The following is a 27520-nucleotide window of genomic DNA, read 5'->3' on the forward strand; positions in this document are numbered from 1 at the left end:
ACTATTTTAACACCATCAAGATAGACTGCTCAACAGAATGAAAACCACAACGGCAACAGAAAGAAGAACTACATTAAACAGAAAGTTTTATGAGCGTGTACATTAGCTCTGCTCGTGCGCGATACCTCTTGCTGCATTTATTCTCAGCCGCAATCTACAAACACAGGAGGACAAAACGGAGCTTTCCGATTTTTCCCCGGAAACCTTTTTTTTTTTTTTTTTTTTTTAAAAAAAAAAAAAACTGGAAAACAACAACGTAAAATATCTAAATTCTGCGTTTTGACTTTCAGTGTAACTATTTACGGTACATGGAACGCTGTTTTTGCACTTTCACTAGATGACAGTTTTGATACAGATGGACAAAATGAATAAAATAATCTAGACTACTGCGAGAATGATTCTCAAGTAAAATGTCAATTTATTTCTTTTAGAGACTTTGTCCTCGGCGTTGGCGTCGTGGTTTCTTGTACTCTCTATTGGTATACTATATCAACTTAGCAACAGTGATTCATTATTTAAACCATTAACAAGTATGTACATCAAAAGTAACGAACACACTGAGGAAATACCCATAAAATATTTTTTTACCTAAGTATGATGAATGGCGTGTTATAAATGTACATTCTCAGAATGACTGGTTTAAAGCAGTCATACTTACGGTAATATGCATAAAGTTTAATTTGACGAGTATTTCAAGGCTCGAGATTAACATGGGAACTTCATGGTGAATTCTAATCAAACGTGGTATCAACATGGTTACTATAGCATGCCGGTACAACATGGTGCCAATACGGTTACTATACTATTCAAACATGAAAACATGGTAACTATACCAGTTCAACAGGGTACCAATACTGGGCAAACATGTTTACAACAATGTAACTATACTGATTACGACCACTCCCATGCAACTTATGACAAATGGTTGCACGTTACTAACTGTACTTTCCATTGTTGGCAACTTTTTCGAAGATTACCTAATTACATGAAATTTTCGCGACACTTTAATTTCGCGAATTTCACGATTCTAAAATAATCGCGAAATTAAAGTGACGCCAACAATAAGTGTCGCGAACATAACATGACGCGAATATTAAGTGACTCGCATATGTCAGTAATCAATGTAAATGGATGTTGTCGTCAATTGACTCACTTGTAGACATTCTGAGAACTGCTCTATTGAGATTAAGTCCCCTCCTGCGTTTTTGTTAATTTTGACGTTATTGTTCCTTCGATGAAGTCGTTTTATATAATTCAAAGGCATGTCAAAATATATTGCTAAGAAAATGTAAATTGTGTCTCACTCAAAAACGCGAAATTAAAGTGATTCAAAATACAAAATTTTCGCAAAATTGCGAAATTTAAGTGTCGAGAAATATGTGCACCTCAAAATCGCGAAATTAACGTGACGCGAAAATTTCATGTAATAAGGTAATCTGAAGAGGTTAGTTTAACTAAATACCCCAAATAATTTTACATCTGAAGAAATTCCCTACCATAAATTGGTCATTTACAAGCTGTGGTTTATACTTTTGTAATGCTACAGAAGCACTTACATGTAATGCCCTTGGGTGTATGCCGCATGGTTTTATCATGTCATTGAAAGAAGTTAAATTCGAGCTTTAGCTGAATAATAATATTGTTATGAATGTGTATAAAATGGCAAAACTACTTGTTAGTAGTAACAATGTTCAGGTCCCTGTGAGCTGGATTTGTTATGTGCTACTCTCTGTTTTGTTGAAGAAGCTATTTGATGCAAACTCTTTGTTTTCAGTTTTTTCAAGTGCCTGTTCAGCTTCCCTAATGTCTGAGTGAATGGCCTCTATAAGGGATTCTGAAATAAAAGCAGAGGAGAAAAAAATTAGTGATGTTAGACGTTGCAAGTGGTTTAAACATTCAGGACAGTCATTAATAGCCTGCGAACAGGCTCTATCGTGAGGAGCTCTACCCCTCTCTTCCCCTCCTCAAACAGATCCTTGAGTGGAGAGCCTGTTCACAGGCCAAGTCATTACACTAAACACTACAGTAGGTGGATAATAAATGATTGATTGATTGATTGATTGATTGATTGATTGATTAATGTGAAAACACTTCCTAGAATATGGAAATAAAGGTAAGATTTTAATCTTAAAATTCAAAAATGATTTGAAAAAAGGTGAAAATCTAGTGATAATGTTTCAGCAACCCTGCAAACTACAGTGCACTATAGTTGTCTCTCTCCTCCACAGAGGCTCCATAATCAGAAAACAAAAAGAAAAAGGAAAAAAAAACGACTAATGAAAAAAAAGGGCTGTGCACGTTTTTTTCTCTCTTCAGGCTCTACATGCTTACATGTACTTTTCACCTCTCCCCATTTCAAAGCAATAAAACAAATTAGAAAAGGCCTCTGCGGAGGAGAGAGCTAGCATGTGCAAACACAACAAATGTTGTTTAGTGAATGAGCAAAACTGTAAGTACAAGTCATGATATGAAACAACTAATAATTACCAAAATATGTGCTAACCTAATGATGGGAAATTCTTTTCGGGTCGAATAAAACCTAAAATGACAACACTAAGCTCTGATCCATAAAAGTCATTTTCAAATGAATGAATAATGTGAGTCTCCTGAAATGAAAACAAAAGAAAGAACTGTTTAGTTTGAAATCACAACAGCCACATTTCATTAATATTAATTTACCGAAATATTTACTGACTTGTCATCAGGATGGCTTGACATCGCAAATTTTTACAAAATTTTCACTTGATTACTTTTCGAGTCACATACTGATAATATATAAATTGGCTTTCTTCACGTTCATTAGCAGATAGTTACCCACCATTGATTTTTTGGTGTTATTATAAAATGGATTCCATCCTATACTCATGACCATCTTGTACACAGGCCCTCTGTTGACACTTGCCCAACCATAGTAAATTCCAGTACTAACTGCCTCTGGTAAATTATCCACTACATTCACTGGGAAGTTTGCTGCAAGGAAAAACGTGGAATGAGTGGATAACAAACAATTGTTTTAAATAATATATCCTGCGCATTTGGCCATCCACTTGTGAACAAAAGTTTAACCTCAGCAGGGTGAAATTATACCTATTCCCAAAAGTATTGAGATGCTTGCCTCTTCTTGAGTAACTTGGACACATTTCACCCCACACTTCTTCAATATATCCACCCCCCCCCCCCGAAACAATGTTGGATTTGCTATCTAGAAGACTTGTTTTGTTTGTGTACAAATTACACTGAAAAGGGGGAGGGGGAGTGGTTGACAATCTACAGGTACATCAGATTTGAAGTGGAAAAATGGAAATATTAAAATAAGAACTTATTTCCACCATTCGTCTCAACTACTTTTGACACCCATTGTAGCTAAATAATATTCTCTCATTAAACTTATTTGAAGCTTGATTGGTTCCATAAAAATTTCAAATGTTCTTATCTCTCCCTTATGTTCCACAGGTTACAATCTAGGTACTGTCATCACCTAAACATTTTGCTGACAGACAACTGTCAGTGTTTGATAGAACAGCTTGCTGGCAGACTAAATAACCTTGCCAAGGTTTGGTTATTTATCCACAGATGTTAGCTGCTAGTTGAGATTCAGCTGCCTCTACAGTCAAGAATGTTTGTCCATGGCAGACCTGTTTGTTAGTCTGAGCCAACAGATGTCTCCGAACAACATGCACAAGAACGACAAGAAGCACTTCTGAGATTCAAATTGTGATTTTTTTGTTTTGCTGTTGTTGTTGCTGTAATTGTTGTACCACAGTTCATTCAGTTTAAACTTTTGTTTGGTCTGTAAGATTAAAAAAAAACTCAAATTGCAAAATTCAAGGTTATGAGATCAGCTTTTTTTTCGAGCATGAGATTCCGAGAAGGGAAGGCAAGATTTCGAGACTCGCCTAAAATTTGCCGTGATTTATAATATCCCAATGACCATTCTATTCCCTTCATGTATACACCCATGACTCTTTGTTCTTAAAATATGGTCCACATGAAGTGTAATATTATTGAGATTATAAGAGATCTAAAGGAATTTTTAAGATTTGTTTGGAAATATCCAAAGCATTAGGATCGCCAGAGATTTTCTGAATCATAAAATTGTTACAGATCTTTGGGATCATTAAGATACAGAAGTAAATTATCTTCAATACTTTCTTTGGTATCCAGGAGTCACCATACAGGAGTCGGGGTGATTTGGTCTATCCAGGAGTGTTGCCCTCAATACACAATGACATGTAATTTTGTATACACTTCTTTCTTTATCATCAAAACAAAAGTGGACCTACTGTGTGCCTCTTTTTCAAAGACATATTTCTTAAGTCAGAATGTATCTTAGCAAACATAACAGAACAAAAACACAATTAACTCTTTCAAGAAACTTGAATTGTCAATTGCAATAATTTGCATACCGTATCTCTTTTAAAAAAATAATTTTCATTGCTGTTGTGTTAAGATATGTTATATGTTATGAGTGAATTGACATCTTCATATATAAAAATAAGGGAACCATAGAAAATATGACTAGATAGGGATAATTTCAACCAAGAAGATAACCCATTACTTGAGGTTGAAACAACTTTAAGCATGAGTCAGATTTGGTTCCAATAGAGTCAATGAACATGATTACATACTATATACAAAGGGAGATGACGAATGAGAATCGCTAGAATGGCTCAAAGCAATAGATAAAAAATCGTTTTGACGTGGTAAACTTAGAGCACGAACACAGTTCTAATAGCTTCAACAAATGTCTCGATTGGTCTCTCCGTACAACACGGAAAAACGGATTAGAAAATGTTCACAAATTATGAAGATCCGGTTTATGAACATTCATTATCAACCTGTAACAACTCACCCGTGGGAATGCCTAACTCCTTGCTGCCTCTTCCAAAACCCTTAACTACCTCTCCTCGACAAAAATACGGAAGGCAACTTGTAACCAGGTCTGAAGGCATCTCGGCCACCACAATAAAACGAATAACTAGAGTTCTCAAAGCAAATGTAAAGAGTTGTAAAGCGGATGTTCGTGACGATAATCGGATGTTCGTTTCACGTGCGCGAGAAACCGCAGGCCAGAAAACACGAAAGACAAAGTATTACGCAACACAAAACTAGCCGCCGGCGTTTTGTGTCGAGTCTGCCAAATAATTCGGAAAATAATTCGAAAGAATGCGATAGTAGTGAAAGAAAGTGCTAACATGTAAAAGAAAAAAGCTGAGAAATGAAAGCTCGGAAAGATTTCCGCAGAGGACCCTACATTAATTATGTATGCAACTATTTCATACTATCCCTATAAAAGATTGCATCTGGCATTGGCATCCTAAAGCGTAGCAGGTCTTTTGTTCCATTTAAGACATTACTATGTATCTATAACTCTTCAGTACAACCCCATTTTGATTTTGTAGTGTCGTTTGGGGAAATTGCAGTAAAACTCTGGCATAACTACAAAAACTGCAAAACCGTGCTGCGCGTATCTTGACCTCTTCTTCCTACGATGCCAATGCTGATGATCTTATTGCAAGACTTGGCTGGAATAAACCGATTCCATTATTTAAAACAGCCGTGATGTCTATAATCACTCAATGGTCTTGCACCTGACTACCTTAGGACAATGTTTTCTATAGAAGCGACGTCCTACCGAGAGGGCCGCGGGACTAACTGTTCCGCTCCCCCACACTATTCAAAGTTTTAGTATAGAGGCGGTGTTGGAAAGACCTGCGACCGCGCACCCATCTTTCCGGCTGCAGAGTGTAAAATCAATTTTTAACATCACCGCATATGGAAAGCAGGTTTCTTTTTATTTACTTTGTAGACGATAATGTAATTTAAATTTATTATGTAAAATAGGTATTAAGTATTTTAAATAAGTATTATGTATTTTAAGTCCTGATGATTTTTACCGTGTTGAAATAAAGATTATTATTATTATTATTATTATTATTATTATTATTATTATTATTATTATTATTATTATTATTATACATAAACAGCAATCATGAAAAGAACGAATCAGTCAGAAAATTGTATGCATAATTAATGTAGGGTCCTGTGCGGAAATCTTGCCGAAAGCTCTGATCCTCGAGGTACTCTTGTCCCAATTCGGGTACCTTTAGAGTTTTTGTTGTTGTCCGATCGAGTGAGTCGAGTAGCCTGTCGTAGGCCAAATAAAAGATCAAATTTGTGAACATGATCTTTTTAATCAATGATTTTAAATCTATATATCTTTATGTTCGATTATGAAAATTTTGTTTTGAAGCTCCCACAGTGTCAGAGCCCCTGACCGGCTTCGTGTAAAACAAACGTATGCCTACTTCTCATACCTGTTGGAATGCCTAACTCTTTTCCTCCCCTTCTCTTTCCTTGCACAACTGGAGCGCGTAGAAATAAAGGCAGAAATGGCAAAACCGAGGAGCTAACTTGTCCACTGTGTATTGTAAGCACCATGATTATTTTTGATCTTGCGAAATGAAATGACTGTCGTCTTTTAAATTTTGTCACGTCTCCGATGGCTCCTTTAATAAAGGTGCTCAAAACGTGGTTTATCTCTGAGTCCGGCTCATTCTGAAGGCCAATGGGGGCCATGGCCAGGTGGCGCAGCCAGCCGCTAGTTGTGCTACTTTCACTTTCACGACTTTCACATGGACAATATTTTGAAAGTCTGTAGAAAATAATGCCTTCCCTTTCCAACGAGCAGAGAGCAGCAATTGCTATTGGCGTTCCTGTAGTAGCATTATTGCTATATCTATGGTACAGAAGACGCCAAAATTCTCATTTTCTAGACGAAGATGAGGAATATACTCACGCGGAAGAAGGCGAGGAGGTTGCGTCTGCAAACCAAAGAACTGTGGAAGTCAAAGTCCCTCGTGCGGTAGTGGGCGCTATCATTGGCAAGTCTGGAGCGAATATTAAAAAGATAGAAAAGGATAGCGGAGCTCGGATAAATCTAAAGGATGAAAATGAAGGAAATGAAAGCGAAGAAAGAATCGTGCTCATTCAAGGTGAACGCGAGAAAACGAAGCGAGCGGAAATTTTGGTGAAGAAAATTATCGCGGAACAACCAGTTATTAAAACGGAAGATATTTTCGTTCCTCAGCGTGCTTGTGGAAGAATTATTGGCAAAGGAGGACAGACAATACGTCACATGTGTTCAGTTTCAGGTGGGTGATGTCTGTTTATTGTTTGGCAAATGTACACACATTGTACATTTGTGATTGATTTTATTAAATATTGATCAAAACAACCACCAATAGTAGCTTTTCAAAGAATGAACTACCGAAAAGTACAGAACGAACTACCGAAAATGAACGAACTACCGAAAAGTACAGTATTGGTTACATTTTTGATAAAACAAGGTGTCTGTTAAATTGGACATTGGTGGTGCACAGTTCTAAAAATATGCAGATATTGTATCTTATTAGGCCCTGTTATGTTGTCCCACCTGTAAGCAAATAATTATCTTGTTTTATTATAATATGATTCATTTACAATCACTGGGTAGTTCCAGCTAACTGTCTAGCATCAACCAAATTTGGAAGATGTTTCTATAATTGGACCATTGACCTAATTATTGTTGGACGATTGATAGTTGCCAGGTTTGAAAGCTATGACAAAAAAAATTCCAAATTATTACCAGTACATTATAGATAATGAAGATAGCGTAAACACTATAAAAAAAGCTTCGAAAGGAAGTCACTTGATTTTTAAAGCTTATCTTGAGAAGAAAAACATCCAAAAAGCATTCAATTGGCCGTTCCGAGGTTGCGCAGGGAACTGGGGCGAGTTTCAAATTTTAAGTAATCGATAACCTGACACCACCAAATGAAAGATCATGGTAGGATTGGTCATTTGACCAAGTTTGATGCTTTCATGAGGGGACGCAAGTGGCGTCAACTGTAAGTTCCTGATTTCTTAAGAGGATTAGTTCGCGGTTACCGAAAGTGTTATAATCTGTCAGCAGCATTTGAGTTATCTTCTCATCAGTTGTGTTATATTACATGGATCAATTTCCATTCTGGCGGCAGAATAAATTATAATGTTCGCGGCGAATTCTGCTTTGGCAGGAAATTGGGGAAAGACAGAAGAAGCTCATCTAGCAAGAATGATTTCTAGATACTTTGATGTCGCGTAAACGTTTCGACCTTTTAAGATTTAAGTTGTTTTCGCCTTATGCAAGATGATCATTTCTATGTTCTGTCGATCGATCATTCATGTGGATTTACAAAGTGAAAATTACGGTGAGTTTGCAGCAGCGAGTTGCGGTGACGCTGGCGCCTTCCACGCAGAAAGTCGTTCAAAATCCTAAATATCTTACGACATATTGCAAATGGTTCGGTTGCACGTAGTTCAGTTTTTCAGTCATACACAAGAAACGCTTTAAATATAATCATGGCCCGGGATATCACGTCATGGATCATTAATAAGGAGGTCGCCAGGTAAGTCAATCCATTAAACATTACTATTTTTAGGTCATGGTCAGTAAATTGAAGATTCCATCTTGTTGTAACATTTGGTCAGACTCTTGTTACAAAAACGGGCTCATTTTATTTGCGATGCATTATGTTTCGCTACATTCATTTTCTATTCGTTCTCTAAAATATACAGCCGTATCGTCGAAGTAAAGATTAATTTTAAAACTGACCAGTACAAGAGTATTAGCAATGTAACCTGCAATTCTAATTCTGCTCAATTCTATTTTCTCCATCGGAGCTGACGGGCGGCGCGCCTCATACAGTCCGATGTAACCTGCAATTCTAATTCTGCTCAATTCTATTTTCTCCATCGGAGCTGGCGGGCGGCGCGCCTCATACAGTCCGATGTAACCTGCAATTCTAATACTGCACCACTTTAAAATATTTTCTCCATCGGAGCTGGCGGGCGGCGCGCCTCATACAGTCCGATGTAACCTGCAATTCTAATACTGCACCACTTTAAAATATTTTCTCCATCGGAGCTGGCGGGCGGCGCGCCTCATACAGTCCGATGTAACCTGCAATTCTAATTCTGCTCAATTTTATTTTCTCCATCGGAGCTGGCGGGCGGCGCGCCTCATACAGTCCGATGTAACCTGCAATTCTAATTCTGCTCAATTCTATTTTCTCCATCGGAGCTGGCGGGCGGCGCGCCTCATACAGTCCGATGTAACCTGCAATTCTAATTCTGCTCAATTCTATTTTCTCCATCGGAGCTGACGGGCGGCGCGCCTCATACAGTCCGATGTAACCTGCAATTCTAATACTGCACCACTTTAAAATATTTTCTCCATCGGAGCTGGCGGGCGGCGCGCCTCATACAGTCCGATGTAACCTGCAATTCTAATTCTGCTCAATTTTATTTTCTCCATCGGAGCTGGCGGGCGGCGCGCCTCATACAGTCCGATGTAACCTGCAATTCTAATTCTGCTCAATTCTATTTTCTCCATCGGAGCTGGCGGGCGGCGCGCCTCATACAGTCCGATGTAACCTGCAATTCTAATTCTGCTCAATTCTATTTTCTCCATCGGAGCTGGCGGGCGGCGCGCCTCATACAGTCCGATGTAACCTGCAATTCTAATTCTGCTCAATTCTATTTTCTCCATCGGAGCTGGCGGGCGGCGCGCCTCATACAGTCCGATGTAACCTGCAATTCTAATTCTGCTCAATTCTATTTTCTCCATCGAAGCTAGCGGGCGGCGCGCCTCATACAGTCCGATGTAATCTGCAATTCTAATTCTGCTCAATTCTATTTTCTCCATCGGAGCTGGCGGGCGGCGCGCCTCATACAGTCCGATGTAACCTGCAATTCTAATTCTGCTCAATTCTATTTTCTCCATCGGAGCTGGCGGGCGGCGCGCCTCATACAGTCCGATGTAACCTGCAATTCTAATACTGCACCACTTTAAAATATTTTCTCCATCGGAGCTGGCGGGCGGCGCGCCTCATACAGTCCGATGTAACCTGTAATTCTAATACTGCACTGCCTTTTAATATTTTCTTCATCGGAGCTGGCGGGCGGCACGCCTCATACAGTCCGATGTAACCTGCAATTCTAATACTTCTACGCTTTAAAATTGTTTTAATGTTCTTTCCTTCAACTGGTGGGTCATATAGTTTAGACCGCAACACGGAGATACTTATCATCGAGCCACAATATATACTTTTAAGTCTGTTCTCCCAATGGAATATATAATCAAGAGTAACTAATCATTAGCTGGCAACCTTTTTTTTTTTGTCTGTTAGGTGGTGCAGCCATGTCATGGAACAACTGCAAAAAATAATTTTATGTGCATGTTTCTATTGAAGACGGCTGCACACATATGCTTGCCGCAACACTTGTACATTGTACAAAATGCTGAAAATGGAAACAGTGCGGCGTTATTTAGCATTGTTTTCCATTGGATGCGTTTTTCTTCTGAAGGCTTTGCTTCGATACAGCTTTAAGATTCAGTTTCGTAATTTTACGGGCCTGTTACCAGTACGAGTCAGGTACGCAAAAGGCCGCTACTCTCGCAGTTCAAGAATTAAACTGCTTTGGCCTTTAAAAAAAACATAGGAAAATTCCTTTCTATTATTGTCGGCCGCTCATTATGCAGCTAATTCAGTTTGGTAAGTTACTTGCGGCTATAATATGCGCTCGTCAGTTCGAAAATTCTATAGTTTTTTGATAGGCTCGAACAGGAAAATCGAATAACATGTACTGATACAGCAGTCCGGCTGTATTTTATTAAAAAACTCCCCGGTATTATAAAATGTGCTGTGCATTTTCGTTGTTAGTTTAAAAATTTGTTTATTTTCACGCTTTCTTCAATAATCATCTTTAAAACTTGTTCCTTGTTCTCCGATTTTGCCGAGGTACATCGACAACATTTTAAAAACTCGTGAATCACAGCGCGCTGTTATCACAACATCACAACATTATTAGTCGACGGTATTATGATCGTCTTTTTCTGGTCTTCATTAGATTAAATAATGTTTTGACAGCGAAACAGATTATGACACCTTTCGCGGCTCAAGCGAAGGAACCTGGTGTGAGGTATGTTAGGAATGCTAGGATAATATCCTAGCATTCCTCTGAAGTACTTACAGTTGACACCGCCTGCGTCCCCTCATGAGGATGAACAGAAACTAAGCTATGGACCTTGAAACATGGTTAAAAATCCATACAAACGTCTCTAATTGTAAGCCAGCATCCCCCAAAACCATATAAACTCTTAAAATTTTTTATCCATTTTGTGAAAGCTGTAAAATCCTGCCAAAGACCCGTTATTTGAAAGAAACTATGATGAAAATCACTATGTTTGCCCATTTTAAAGAGTATCACAAAAACCATAAAAAATTTAAGTCTTCATATGGTTTTGGGGGACGCTGACTCAAAATAAGAGACGTTTGTATGGATTTTGAACCATGTTTTAAGGTCCATAACTTCGTCTCTGTTTATCCTAAGAGCTAATAAAACTTGGTCAAATGACCAATGGCATCACGATCTTTCATTTGGTGGTGTCAGATTATCGATTGCTTAAAATTTGAAACTCGCCCCAGTTCCCTGCGCAACCTCGGAATGGCTAATTAGGAGCCTCTAACATATACATGTAAATAACAAAAACCCACAAGGGTTCCGGAAATTCCAAACTCCCGTTTGGCAGCCCGATTTCCATGCTGTTCCGCAAAATTTATGATCCGTAATTTGTCTGATACTGTGTAACTTTGACGCTTTGTTCCGGTGAGTTTCGTAGCCATCGTTATCTCTCGAAAGTGATTGTTTTGTTGATCAGCTGTTTCGCTTAAGTAGTTAGGTTAATTTATTCACGGATCAAGGTTGTTGACTTTTCATTGGTACAAAGTTTTAGTCTTCAATTAAAGACCAGTTATATTAAAGAACATTCAGTTTCTTTGTTTTTATGGTAATTAAGCACGCGACTCCAAACAAAAGAATTCTGTGTATAATACGCATACGCATTTTTGAGGCTATTTTAGGCAAAAAAAAGTGCGCATTATACACAGGTAAATACGGTACACGAAACACACACACACACAAAAAACAAACAAAATTTGCCCAACAATTAACTCAAATCCACATCACTCTTATATATAGTACCGCTCAGAAATAAGCGTCCCAAAACATACGCGTATGCTTTTGCGTATACGCGCGTATGCGTATCTGCGTATATGCGTCTGCGTATGTGCGTATACTCTGTATACGCGTATGCTTATTAGTATGTATGAGCTAGCTTATTGTTTTTTCTTTTGTCCATAGTTGATTGTTCTTTCAATGGCCTAACATTGCTACATGTAAAATTTAACTACAAGGAAGACTGACTAAATCATGCCGTGCCAAAGCGACAAACACCGCAAGTTTTACAAAAATATAAAATGCGTTCCGTTCTAAGCTTAAATACTGCAGTTGACTGTCGTTTAATATAATACACAATACATCAGAAACACTAGTCATCGAGTTTTTACTGCAATGAGAAAATTTCTCTTTTCGTTTGAATCATAGTTTTAATTTATCCCAAACAGAACCGAGTAAAGCCAGAGATTTCGTTATTTTCGCTACATGCCGTGACACTTCAACAAGCAAACAAACGAAAATTAACAAGCGTTTGTAATTCATTCTTGGTCATTACCTTTTATTTAAGTGTTGGCTCCTAAAGGACATTTGGTTTAATGAACCAACGTAAGGAATGAAGTTTTTATTTGTCTTTTCTTCGCTATTCGTCGTCGCGTTCATCGGCTCGCTCTGGAATGTTGTTTTGTCAGCGTACGTGATCGTCTTTTGAACTGTCGAGAGCATTTGAAATCCCACATGTCTTAAACAATTTCCTGGCAATCGCTTCTACAATTTCGGCCCGAAGCTGTTTCTGTTCCTTCGCCTTTTAAAGTTGAGTTAAATTGCAAAATCACCGCTTGTGTGACTCTCTGGATCGAGAGAGAAGAAATCAATCTTGTTTTGACTTGTTGTCGCGACACCAGAGACTGGCCAATCAGAAGCGGTCGTTCTCACACGCTAGGTAAACAACTGTAACACGATCTGATAGAATCGGCTGGATGTAATATTTTTGTTCAAAACCGAACACTTATAATACCACGACTTCTCTGCTTGAAGAAACCACTTAAGACGAGTTTTAATTTATTGGATCCAGGATATACTCCGACAAATAACAGCACATCATGTTCCATTTTGATGACATTTAAACTTCACGCGGCTTGCTTGATTTGTTCTCTGGCGACTTTGCGACGAACTACAGGTTCTCTGGCGATTTTGCGTTGTTCTGGTCGGCCTTTAAGGTTTAGTTGTTTGGAATCGAGTAAGTTGCTTTTGGCATGATGATTGATAACCGCTTAATTCTTTCGAAGAACGCATGATTGTTTGAGAAGGGATTCTAAACTCAGGTGTATGCGTATCTGTGTATCTGCGTCTGCGTATGTGCGTATAAGGTGCGTATCACAGCATGAAAACACGAATTTACGCATTTTTACCGCTTGCGTAAATATTCGTAAATATGTGGCCTTTTCTTTACGGACAAGTTCGCGTTCCGTAAAGATGCGTAAACAGCAGAGAACGCGTAAAGACTGCGTAAAGGATATTACATGTTCGTAAAGGATAAAGATCTCGATGGATATAATTCAAGCTAATTCACTACTTTCTTTGAAAAGAAATACCGAAAGAAGTGAAACATCATCCGTCTTAAGTAGAATTAGAGTTATTTTGATCAGCTTCACTGTTAACACTTTACGCGTCTTTAACATTCTTAACGATTCTTTACGTACCGTTCTTTACGTACCTTTAACTTTCTTTACGCACTGAAAACAGTTCTTACGCGCCTTGGATATAATTCACCACTTTCAAATAAGAGAAATGCTAAAAGAAGTGATAAATCGTCGATCAGAGTAGAATTAAAACTATTATGATCAGTTTCGTTGTTAAAACTTTACGAATCTTTAACATTGTTTACGCTTCTTTACGAACCGTTCTTTACGGACCTTTAACTTTCTTTACTCAGAGTCAATCTTAACGCGCCTTTTATTTCTTTAAGAACATTACTATTTCTTTAAGGCTATTCGAGTAATTCTGTACGCACAATTCAACTACTTTTAAATGTCTTTCCGAATATGTATAAGCTGTTTTTTTTACACGGCCACAAACTGTCCGCTGTAATTACCTTTTTTGATGCACATTTTAATAGCATTGAAAAACAGGGAGTTGTCTTATCACGAGAGATAACTGTTTTGTTCTTACAATGGAGACTGCACTGATATATGCAAGCGTGATGCTTTGACAGTTAGCTTTTTCAACTTTAAGATTAGACTGTCAAGGCTTCTTGCATTCATTGGCCTAGCCTCCGGCCTCGGTTTATCCTAAAAATTGATCCACATCCCGGAATCTAAATTTTTTGCTTGTTTGCAAGTGAAAACCACATCTTATCTTTTAAATAAAACAGTGCTTCGTTCAATTTATAAACACTATTATAAAATCCATGGAATTGTTACCTTGAAGTTCGAACACGTTATATAAGTCTTTCATTGACTTTTCATGCGATCGGCTTGCGAGCGGCCGAGCGATTTTCAGTCTGTCCCTCAGAGGTGGACTGGGCACTGTTATACGTCGCTATTAAGGGTCAGCGGGTTTACGTGTGTGCCTGAAATTGGCGTCCATTTTGAAAGTGACAATGATTCACAACTTGTTCAACGGTCCACTTCGAAGTCTTCTCTCCTGTTGTTGATGAGCTTAGTTTATCGAAAACTTGTCCTTGCACACAATACAAGCCTTCGGACATAAAAAAAGGTTGAGATGGAATGTGTGGTGGACGCGTACATCGTTCCATTTCCTCAGGTTATTCCATGACTTCGAGTCGAGCGCGAAACAGTGAGGTATGATTAGGTGAGTAGTCTTTCTCTTTTAATTTCTTACCTTTTCTATGCTGTACATCCCTTTTAGAAGATATTTCTTTACACTTTAGAGCTAAGCAATAATTTATACTTATCATGTTCGAATCCCCAGGAGTTCATGACAAACAAATTATTGCAAACATTCACTTATTATTCACCCATTTACTCATTTGAAGTGCGTAGACTCTTTGTATCAAAACTGCAATTGTTATAAATAGTATTATACGTCCAGGGTTACATGCATGCGTTACTAAATATACTTTGTAAATCAATCACACTTTCAATGTTCTCCAACCTTGGATAAAACTACTAGCAACTAAAGCCATGAGTGAGAACTGCGGTTTCACTTCAAAATTATGGAATTTTACAAGTACATAGTCCCAGGTTTTGAAAGGTCTGGTAAATTTAAAAACAATATTTTAATCAAACTGAATTCTTTTGAAAATATCTTGCTCCAGGCATAACTAATCGATGACATCAATGACATCAATGAAATCAACGAGTAATCAATGAGTAATCGATGGGTAATCAGTTGATTAGTCATTGATTATTGCCGATGATCAATGAGTAATCGATGACTAATCGATAGGGCACAAAATTTTTGGTCATCGATTAGTCATCGATTGCATCGATCAGTCATCGATTGTATCGATTAGTCATTGATTGCATTGATTACTCATCGATATAGTCTTGTGGTTGAAAACCGGAACTTGTAAAAGTATAACACGCTATAACAATCTAACAATATCATGGAAACACGTGAAAAAAGTACAGAAAGTAAAAGTGCTTGCAGCTGTTCCGGTGCTTAATGTAACTGCTTATGATGGCTGTTTCCCTAAGCCGAAGCAGTTTTACTTTGCTGACAAACATCCACCGACCAAAATCTATAACTACGTAGTTGATTCTTGTCTCCGTACTTGTTAGTTTCATTTCCAGACTGGTTGGTTTTCCTGTTCAATTGTTTTGTTATTAAGCGAAATATTGAAATATCATCTGTATTTGTGCTTAGCCCTTCACGTCTTGATATGCCGGAAGGTTATTTGACCTTTTTTGAGGGCGTAATTTCGTCAACAAGAATGCCAGTTATAAAGCAAAATATGACTAGCAGAGATTAAAAAATCACAAAAAATGGTACAAGAACAGCAAGAAAGCAAGGAATGTGTCTTTTGTGTGCAGTATGATGGTTGAAGAGTAATCGATGGGTCATCGATGAGTAATCTATAACATCAATAGGTAATCAATTACATCAATGAGTAATCGATGTCATATCGATGAGTAATCGATAGGCCACAAAATTTTTGGGCTTCGATTACTCATCGATTACTCATTGATCATCACCAATAATCAATGACTAATCAACTGATTACCCATCGATTACTCATTGATTACCAATTGATGTCATTGATCATCGATTAGTTATGCCTGGCTTGCTTGATCATCAAACACCTAGCCTGCGCCGCAGATGAAACTAAACCCTAGCCGGGGTAAGATTATGTCTGTGACGCAGGCTACAAACACCCATCATAGTCAATTGATAAGCAAATACATGTAGTTGACAAAAATCAATGAAATCAATGTTCAAAGCAACACAATTATTGACAACAATAAATGAAAATCAATGCTCAAAGCAACAAAATAATGGTGAGTTCATTGGCTTTTGATTGCTTAAAGAAAATTGTAAGGTACATGAAGGGATAAGAATACATTGTTTGTTTGTTGCATGAATCTTAAGGTCTCCACACGTGGGGACATGTCACAGGGACACGTCGCAGCAAAATGTAGAAGCGACAAAATCATGTGTTGAAGCTGTTTTGTCTTTGCTACATGTTGCACGGAATTCAACTCATTGAACTTCGTGCAACATGTCGCAGGAACAAACTGTTGCACATCTCAAAAGTATCAGCACACACAAAGGGATGTGTCACTGCCACATGTCCCTGAGTATGTCACTGCTACATGTTGTTGCAACATGTCCCTGCATCTTGTCATTGTATAGACCTTTACATTGTACCCTGAAAAGAATGAGTCAGTCAGAAAATTGTATGCGTAATTAATGTATGGGGCTGTGCAGAAACCTTGCCATGACCTTTCCTTTGCTAATACCCACCAATAGTAAATAAAATCTTAGCTACAATTTATATCCCTGTAAAGCCAGAGTCACTGATTGTTTTCGGTAAATTGACTGATTTGTGAATAATAAGAAATTCACCTCAATTCTGACTCTTACTCTCTCAGAGTGCATTGTTTTTGCAGTATGGAAATTGCAGTTTTCTTATTTCACACTTATTACACATGTATCATGCGAGTCCAGTTCGTGATTACATCTTTTTGTTACACACTAAAATCTTAAAGGACCCCTGTCAGTCACCTTTGCAAGAATTTCGGTGTTACAATGTATACCGGTATTTTATGTAGAGCATGTCTAAACAAAAACAGATAAATGTGAAACTGCTAAAGGTAATTAAGCAAACGTCCAGTAATACAACTTACAGTATACACTTTATGTACAGCAATGCAATAAGATTTTGCTTCACGATTCAGTTTTAATAATTTCGATGGCACTGAAAGTGACAGAGGCTGGCTAGGGTCCTTTAATAAGAAAGCATACTGTACATTTACCACTCTGGTAACAATGCATGTCCAGAAGTAAAATAATGTCAAAGTAACTGTTTTGCCTCAAATACTGAACACATGTACAGTGTTAACAGGAAATTTCTGTAAGAATTCTTATTTTGCTAATTGGCTTAATGAATGGGGCAAGTGCTTATAATATAACAACAGAGTTGATGTTAATAAATGTCTCACATACATCTAATCAGACACTGTGACTGAATTGTTATTTTTTATTCCATTTAATAGAAACTGGAAAGGCATCACTTTGCATATAAAATGATGAAAGACATGACAGCAAAAGAAAGACACTGCAGCTATAGTTGCTATTGTGAGACTGCTGTATCTTCATGGACAACATGAGTGGGAGGTCTCACCATCAACATCTCATGGTTTTGTCATTACCCTTGCATGGCATTAGTAAGAGTGTTCCATAGGTTTGCTCAAGTTTAACACTTGCTTTTTGTAAGACTGGCCCTTCCATGGTACAGGTGTCTCTCCTATAATGAAGACCACTTATGGAGATTAAAGTTTCTATGAGTCATGATTCAAGGTGAATTTTACACAAAGTTGGTTATTATCTATTAAACCATGGTTTCCCATTATACAAGTTAGCTTAGAAGCACTCTACTTTGCTTATGGTGACCCTAGTTTGCCTGCAATTAGTTCTGCTCTGGTCTACTTGCCATTTGGTTTTACTCGGGTGTGCTTGTAGCGAGTTCCACTCTAGTTTACTTGCAGATAGCTTTCATTTGCTAGTAAGGGCAACACTGTTTTCAATTTTAAGATTCGACTCATCATCATTGACTCATTTGACTCATAAAAACTTTACTCTCCATGAGTGATCTTCATTATGGGTGAGGCAGACTAATAAATTATGCAACATGTTACCATGCAGCTACCATGGGAGAGGGCCAGTCTTGCAAAAGCAAAAGCTTAACTTGAGCACACACATGGGAACATTCTAATGCCATATGCAAGGGCAATGACAAAACCATGAGATGTTGATGATGAGTCAGAGGCCTGCAACTGCTGGCCGACTTTGGGCCTGTTAGGAACATCACAACAGAGTAGACACTAATGTGAACACGAATTTCACCCAAAAAAATAGTGTTTGTGCTTTTAACTTAGTTTCTTTTAAGCATGCAATGTTGGAAATTCAGTGAAATTAATTTCCTGTACAAAGCTTTAAATTAGTGGACACATCTCTAAGGAAATGTATTATTTCCAAAGGAAATGTATAATTGCCAATAAGATTATATTTTACAGTACAGTAACAATAAATAATTTGTGTCACATACATGTAGGCACTTAAGCCAAACCACCTTGAACAATGGAAACAAAGAATACAACTTAGCTGAACAGTCAAGTTTTAAAAAACCTGTTATTGTTTCCAAGTATTTCTAGTATAAATTCACTTTTATTAACAATCAAACCACGTGCTTTTCAGAGTAACAGCTGTGGCTAAACGTTTATTCTTGAAATAACAGAGATGTATGTTTCGTTCGAGTTATGATAATAAAATAAATTGCAAAGAATTAAACATGTATTCTTGTTCTTCTTGGGGCTGGGTCAGTACTTGGGAGTCATATACGTAAATTACATGTATATCCCAGTTTACGGAAGCGTTAAAAATCGTAAACATTCTGAATAGGCTTTTGAGATGTTGACACAAACCTGCATTTATAAAAGTCGGATTACCAAAAGAAGAGATATTGACGAAGAATACAGAAAGATACAAAGCCGTCAATGAGCTTTTTTATACTGCCGATTTACGATAGTTTAACAACGCGTAAAGACCGACTTTCTGTTCGTTTTACAGTAGCCGTAAAATTTCGTAAGCAACCTCTTTACGATTTTTTACAGGATGCGTAAACATAGCGTTTATAGTCTACCTACATACTCTTTACGCACTGTAGTTTTCAGTGCGTAAAGACGTTCTGTACGAAATTGTAAAGAGGTTCGTATACAAACGTAAAGAGGTTCTTAACGCTTTCTTTACGGCATCGTTACGGAATCGTAAATTTAAGATTTCATGCTGTGTATACGATGGACGCTTATTTCTGAGCGGTACTGTAGTTTCAATTTCCCACCCAATAACATCTGTTGAGGTCAATTTCCTGGTCCCGTGGGTACACGGACAAGTCAAATGCCTGGGGTGTTCTGGGGGGTGGGATGGGGTTGTTGGAGTTTTGATTTCATCAGTACATAACCTCTCAAACATCTGGTGGTCGCTCTACCCACTGAGCAACAGAGAGATTCCTGGTGAGAAAGGCCAAATACTAGGTTCATATGCGACTTATGTCCAGCATACTGCTAGGATCAGCAGTGTTGATAGCATACTGTATAATGATAAATAAGAAAAGATGGGATTGATTAACTCAACTTTTAAAGACTGAGATAAGCAAACTCAAGATAGCAGGGTCTTGCTGTACATGCCTGACATTCCATTTCACTGTATCTTTTTCTATAGGTGCTAAGATTAGAATTGATCGTGACAGTGATGACATGTCAAGTCCTTTAAGGAAGTGCACAGTAACTGGAACCTTGGATCAAATCGCCAATGCTAAAGGACTACTGGATGAGAAAATTGCTGAAGACAATGAAATTAGGGCTCGCAGGGGAGATATTGGAATGCCTAGAAATAGACGTGCACCCAGGAAATTAGATTCTGCACTTGGTACGTTCTCCATTAATTCCACATATTGACAATCTGTTAGAGAGGTTTTCACTTCAGTGTCAATAGTAATTCATATTTTGCATTGGTTTTGCATTACTATACTCAGTGATTGGTTTACAAGCTCTTGTGCCACTTTCTCAGCCAAACAAAAGGAAAACGAAAACCAATCACGAGTCACTTGTTGCATGTTTGGATGTTTCCCCGCACTTTGTGCCAGCAACATGTACACTGTATTTTCTTCCAGTTTTGATTGGCTTTCTGGATTATCTATGTCTTTTGTAATTGGCCAGAGTGATAATTGAAAACTGCTCTATCTGATATTGCATTTATCAGTAACACTGAGTTCTTGTTACTCTTTCAGCGTCTCCAATAACAGGTGTTGTACAGTTACCAAAGACAGATGACTTCTTTGGGGTATTTGTGTCAGCTATTGACAATCCTGGACATTTCTGGGTACAACTGCTAACAAAGGACTCTCCTGACCTCGATAAACTAACAAATGACTTGACAGCAATGTACTCTTCTTCAGAATCACATGCTGTCTTAAATGCCTTTAAGGTTGGAGATATTTGCTGTGCGCCATTTGAGTATGATTCCTCTTGGTACAGAGCACGTGTTTTGGAAATCCACAAAGATGGTATGGTGGATCTGTATTATGTGGATTTTGGAGACTCTGGAAAGATTTCCAAGGAAAAACTAAGAGAACTTAAGTAAGTGCAGTACTTGATTAAGAGATGTTTACTTAAGGTGATTCCCTAGTATTGCATTGCGCATCCTTACTGCGCAGAATTTTACGCGTAACTAGCGCACGCACATAAACAAAATGGCAGCTTTTTTCTATGCGGCTTGGCTCGTGCGAGAGAGAAATCATCGTTTTCTCGTAAGTGAGTTCGGTGACCTATCATTTTTTTCTCTTAGTTCGAAAGTTAGTAGCGATCAAATTCTTTCTATAACATGAATACACATCAATTTCTATGGTAGAATAATACATTATCACTGAAAACGTGTACTTTGCTAGTACTCGCAAAGGAAATATAAGGAATTATATGGTAAATACAAGGTCTTCCTGCTCCTAAACGAATACGGTGATCCCCCTTTTTTATTTCAAAATTTAACTTTCCTTAAGGTAAACAACCAACTGGCAAAGTTCGGTTGGAAATCTATGAGCAGTTCTATTTCAAGGGAATTACCTTAATGTTGTTATTTTTGTCTTGCAGGGGAACATTTCACTGACTTAAATGAAGTGCTTTTACTACAGTTGGGGGAACATGTGCCAGTAAGCGGTGTTTTCAGGTTTCTGAAATCTGAAAACGCCCGCAATCTTCAGTAATTGGTCAGTGGTTTGCTTAGCTGAAGATACGGCACTGTGAAATGCAGCCAGACATGAAAACCTGGCACTGGCACTTGTTCGCTCAACTGACTAGGCCTGTTGGTGGAATTAGTAAATACAATAATTACGGTGGCAGTGAAAACAAACGTTAGACAATTTTTATATTTACTTAGAACAGTGAAAATGGGCCATTATGCATAATGGAGGACCAATGATTAGGCTTGCTGGCGGGAGCTTTTTTATGACCATCATGTTAAAACATGTTTTTATTTCATTTTGACAACATATAGACAGGAACATAAGAGACTTCCTTTTCAAGCTATTGAATGCTTTTTGGCTGGTGTGAAGCCTAAAGGTATGTGCATTTAAATTATACAATGTATGTGAATTAGTATTTCTTTGTGTGCATCTTGGGCATTTAATTGCACATATAGCCCTCCCATCAGTTTGTATATGGGATTTTCATGGTATATAATTATAGTACATAAATTTTGTCAATGTAGAACTTACACGTAGTTGTCGCAAAATAAAAGCCATTTCACTCACATGTACATGTAGATACTCTTGTACTTTCTTAAACATTTTGTAGTTTCCTTGAGTGCCTGTATTATTATAGATAGTAAGGCTCTAAAATGCAATTAATTTAAAGTACATGTACATGTACTTTCATTACCAAATTTGAAATGAAAAAAATATAATTATACTAAGAGAGTAATTAGACATGTTTTACATTTCTTTCCATACAATCATGTGTACTTCATTTCTGGGAATTTTGATATGTCTCAAGAACATAAGTTTCCTGTCATAATTATTAATTTTGTGTAATCTCGTCGCCAGTCTACGTGACAATCTATTGTTACTGTGAAGAAAAGTTCTAAAGGTTTTGATCAGCCCTGAGAAGTAAATACTAACTGCTTAAGGACACTATGTTGTTTAGATGGTGAGTGGAGTAAAGAATCAATTGATGATTTTGATCAGCTCAGCTACTGCGCTCAGTGGGTTTCATTGATGGCACGAGTGGTGAAATACAATGGAGACATACCTTGTCTTGAGTTGATTGACACCACTGGACAGACGGTAAGAAATTGTTGTCACATTTTATTGTACATGTGTACAAAAAATGTCTATAAAGGATACATTATTTTGTGTGCCTTCTTTTTGGAAACATGTCTTGACACAATAACGGCTTAAAACTGTAGAAGAACTCAAAAGAAACACAAAAAGGCCAAAAAGGGGCATGGATGGGCAAAATTCAACAAGATTAAAATGGATTGCTTTCAGGTTAACTTGAAAAACATCGGTCCGACTTTTTAAAGTTTATCTCAATTTGTATGAAAGTGTCATGTACAATGCTCAGAAATCACCCCTGTTTGATAGGTGGTTGTGATTTTGCCAATAAAAGACTCGGTGTGCCAATTTGAAGTTTAGAGCTCTTAATTAACGAAAATAAATAGAAGTACCTAAAATACCGTGACCTAGCTTCTTTAACCATTGAAACACTATAAGCCAGGTTTTCATGTCTGGCGGCAGGATTGTAACAGTGATATATGTGTTATTGAGAGTAAGTGAGCTTCACTTTGGTGTTTATTTAGGATGTGAACATCAATGAGGAAATGATTAAAAAGCAGTTTGCAGTTCGTGATGTGTCATACACAGCTGATGAGCAAGGACAGGGTGAGAATCACATTCTTGCATACTTCACATACTTGAATTGAAGGCTCTTAAAAATAACCAAATAGACAGCTGAATAACTTAATCTTCTTAATAATAAATGATTATAATTTTTAAACTTTTTGTGCAATGATGGATATAAAAATTTCAATCGTGCATTACCCAAATATAAAAGCTTAAAATTGAAAATAAAAAATAAAAAAGGTCTAAATGTTATACAACTGGTATTCAATAATAGAAAAAACACCATAAAAGCCCCACGCCCGCGCCCGCCACCTCCCTAATAAGCCCCCCCCCCCCCATCATATGCCCCCTCTCTATTAAACCTCCCCTCCCTCCTCCCAAGATGGTAAATCACGACAATTTACGAAAAAGAAAACAAGGCAACTTTATACTTAGCTATTCAGCCACCACAAACTGTGTTACCAAACACTTCTACAACATTAGAAAGTCCACTTTATTCCTTTTGCATGTACCCTCACTGAGATATGTTTTTAAATTAGCCCCCCCCCCACCCCCCCCCCCCCCGTCTCTAATAAGCCACCCTCAAAATATATCCCCATCAGATGGTATTACACTTGGAGCAAGTTGTTAAACAAGGCAGTCCAGATGGAATTGCTAGACGAGCCAAAATAAATTTGCGTGGGAGGCTAGATACCGTATACCGACCTACAGTAGCATGGTTTGAGTTGATCCTTGGTTTTCATGATCTATGTTGCTTTTAGTTCCAGACCTTGTGCAAGATGCATTACAAGAGAAGCCAGTAGAGATCAAACAAAACAGCGCTGAGCAGCAAGAACGTACCCCACCCGAACTAGATAATGAAGACATCAACGGCGAAACGCCTCAAAACGTCAGGGAGACCATCATAGAAGGGCAGAACAGCAGTGATGCACTATCCAATCGTGCTAGTGATGACTTCCAAGATGGACCTCCCTTAGCAGATGTTACTGACAGTTGTCCAGCGTTGCACGGACCTGTGACCCCTGAAAGTGACTCGCCAGTCAAGGCTGCCCTAGTGAAGTCCATTTCCCGAGAATACATCTCAACCCCCACTGACGTTCCCGATGAAGGGCGAGCAACACTTGGTGTCGTGCAGGAGCAAGGGCTCAAAGCTTTTACAGAGAGTCCCGTACAGTCACAACCTGAAGTGTCAGACTCTGCCGGGCACAACATGGACGAAGTAAATTCAAGCAGCCAAGAGAAGGTGGGTTACCGTAGCAGCCTTAATATTGCGCCTTCGTCCAAAAGAACAATGGCAGCGACCTTCAGCGGCAGCCGCCATGTGTCAGAAAAAAGCGAGACCTCCGTAAAAAACGTGACCAGTACTGTCCACCGGCAGGTGGTGACTTCCAAACAGACCTATGTTAGTACCGTGACACTTCCTGAACGTGACGCTGACAAAGTTGTAGTGTCGGTGTCGCCAAGTGTCACGCAAGTTCAAGAGGAATCCCCCTTTGATCTTGATAGTAACGCGTTCGAAGCTTCCAATGAAAGTACAACATTGACCCATCATGCGGTCACATCTGAAGTGCACCGAACTGTCACGCAAAGAAACGGAAGCGACGCAACAAACGAGTTTTCCTCGTCACGATTTGAAGAGAAGTCGGCATCTTACTCGTCTTCATCCGCCGAGAAGCCAACTGTAACTTATAAAATTAACTTCGAGTCCATCCAAGGGATGCCTGTAGCTGAACATTATACAATTGAGAAAACTTTCAATCCGTTAGAGAGTGAGCCGCATGCAAGCTTTGAAGCCTTAGCCTCGGTTTCTGGTGTGAAAAATGGCGAGAAACAGACTGGGAACACTGCAACCCGAGTTTGGTCCGAGGAAAACAGTGGTGAAATGTCTCCTTCAGGCTCGCTTTTGGATATCGCCAAAAACAACGTCATAGACGAAGAAGAAGATGAAGAGGAAAGCGAACAAGCAGACCAACAAGACGTCAGGTCAGCAAGTCCAGAGCCAGACAGTGATACAGAGTCTTTCATGAGTGCCAGGGACGAATTCACTTCCGACACAGATACTGCAGCTTATATGACAGCTGCACCAGGAGGTAGTTCAACCTCCCTGGATACAGACGCTGCCCTAGTCGACAGCGCTGCTGATGAGACAATCACTCCCGTGAACTCTGACACCGAGGTTGAACACGAGGAGGAAGCTGATGAGTCAGGGAGCAAGGGACCTGCTACACCACGACCACCTGCAGAAGCTGACGATGATCGCAGTCGTTCGGGAACACTGAAGGGTTTGCAAGAACAGATGACGACTCTTGGTGGAGCCGTTACGTCAGACGGTGACCTTGGTTACAAGGGGGATACCGAGGAAGGCCTGGAATCAGCCGAGGATCTCCGAACGGCGGGCACGTGACTTAACGGTCTATGAGCAGGCGTGGAGTGGTTTTTCCACAGTGCTTAACAACTATTCTGCAAAACTGTTCTAGCCAATCAGAGGAAAGATGTTGTCCACATGAATCAAATGCAAAAGCAAACCCAGTCCTGATCTGGCCTTCTTTTCCTCGTCCTTTTTTGGGCTCGTCACGCAATCTTTTATCTCCACCCCCTTCAATGTGGGGGAGGATTGCGTGACGAGCACAGAGAACGTCTAACTTGGAGGCTAGTCCTTAATTGTCTTTTAGTTACATTTCCCGAAGGCTTGTGATCGGTCGTGTGTCTGCTTTAAGTTCTGATTGGTTTGTAACACGTATTATTGCCACTCTTCTTGCTACCTTTGTACTGTAGGTTTAGTTTTACAGTTGTCATTAGTTAGTAGACGCTTTCTTTTCAAAGAATTGGACTTAATTCAACTCCGAGACATATCTCGTTTAATGGTAGTCGTTTTTGAAGGATGTTTTGTGCAGTAAGCTTAATGGACCAAGGGGTAGGAACCTTCAGAATTTTCCCTGTAAATATTGTTGTTACACAAATGTGTTCTTGTTTGGCAGCAGGGACCTGGTCTTGTATAGGGGGCGTTGTAGGTGAATTTACCATCTTATTAGTATTGAACATTTTTTCCTCTGTTGTGTTGTGGTTTCATGCATTCCCGAAATGCGTTCATAGGTTTAGAATGCACGTTCCATGAACGCGTCAGGACCTTTTTGAGAATTTTGGGGTGTTTGTAAGTGAATCTGAATTTATATATGGGAATAATAAAGATATAAAGTCGAGGGTTAAGTTAAAAATAATATATGAACACCAGGTATTGGGTGTGTGTTCACCTCTTATATTTCTCTAGACTTTTATCTCTTTCGGAAATTCACCTATAACGCCCTTGTAAGCTTATGTTCGGTAAGTGACAGCTTTGAAGTAAAAGGTTTGCTGTAGATTAGGGTTTTCAAGTTGTCCGTTTGATCAGCTCATTTGGATCGGATAAAGACTCGTTTTAAACAGGTTTTTCTATATTTTCAGCTGACTCATAGTGGCAGAGTTATGAAATATTACGTTCTTTTTAGCGATTTGCAAAATCGAAGGGGACCTTAAATATTTGTTTAGGTATTTAATACACCAGGGCTGCCTTGTTCGAAAGCCGATTTGCACTAACCCAGGATTGAAGTTGATCGAGGGTTATAAAAGTTGCTTATTTGTGTGGAGTTTGAGATAAGTCGGCGTCAAAACTAAAAGACAGAAAGTATAAACAGAAATCCTCATTGAAAAGTTGGAAAAACTGAAATCAAAATTCACGCTAATCCTCGATTAGCTTAATCGTGCTTGAATAAGGTGGTACAAATTACTTATATTTGTCTTAAAACACTTAACCAAGAAAGATTAAGTCTTGGCCATGGATCAGCATTAATCTGATTACGAATATTCGAGGCGTGGAATTTAACTTGTCAATCTTATTGAGAGCTTACAGCTAGTAACGTTTAGTTAAATTTATGTTTTTCGTAGCAAAACTCTTAAAAGAACTGAACTTATAGAAGTTTGAGTGTGGCCTTAATGTTGCCATTAACTTAATAAAACATTTTAAGTAATTGCAGTTAGATCTGAAACTAACTTAAAACTTAGAGATAGATGATTTAAAAGAAAGATTTGAAAGAAACTTAAAATTGACCGTCGTCAAATGTCTCGCGCGTTTTTTTTTTTTTTTTTTCGTTTATGATTTCAGAAAATTTCATATACGGTGAAGTAGAAGGCGAAGCAAGACCAAAGATTTTGAAAGTAGTTGCTGAGAGTAAATATGTGCTTATTTTTTCTGAAATAAACGAGTTTCCTTACACTTGAAATGCTCCGCAACCGAACAGAATTTCTTTGTTTGCTTTTGGTTCAAGAATTTCATTTGAGTGTCTGCACGTACGGCTAAAATGTCCCTTTCATATCGCGATTCGTTATCTTCTTGGTTCCACACAACCCGTCTTTGAATTTTCCGGGCTGTTT

At 38.5% G+C, this 27520-nt stretch overlaps 2 protein-coding genes across 2 annotated transcripts; one reads left to right on the plus strand and one right to left on the minus strand.

Annotated features, from left to right (window-relative positions):
- Positions 1-395: 395 nt before the first annotated feature.
- Positions 396-6603, minus strand: LOC144644581 (riboflavin kinase-like). The gene is made up of 4 exons (XM_078504103.1): positions 6318-6603; positions 2819-2970; positions 2504-2606; positions 396-1834 (listed from the first exon to the last, which is right to left on the minus strand). The coding sequence occupies exons 1-4, from the start codon at positions 6577-6579 to the stop codon at positions 1716-1718; spliced, it is 636 nt and encodes a 211-aa protein (XP_078360229.1). The 5' UTR covers positions 6580-6603; the 3' UTR covers positions 396-1715.
- On the plus strand, positions 6590-27185 carry LOC144644571 (uncharacterized). Its single transcript, XM_078504088.1, has 7 exons — positions 6590-7154; positions 19942-20148; positions 20510-20858; positions 21769-21833; positions 22416-22555; positions 23071-23152; positions 23875-27185. The coding sequence occupies exons 1-7, from the start codon at positions 6668-6670 to the stop codon at positions 25515-25517; spliced, it is 2973 nt and encodes a 990-aa protein (XP_078360214.1). The 5' UTR covers positions 6590-6667; the 3' UTR covers positions 25518-27185.
- Positions 27186-27520: the final 335 nt, after the last annotated feature.

The sequence above is a fragment of the Oculina patagonica genome, chromosome 2 (genome assembly GCF_052425735.1).
Source record: "Oculina patagonica isolate OP01 chromosome 2, crgOcupat, whole genome shotgun sequence".
Classification (NCBI taxonomy): Eukaryota; Metazoa; Cnidaria; class Anthozoa; order Scleractinia; family Oculinidae; genus Oculina; species Oculina patagonica.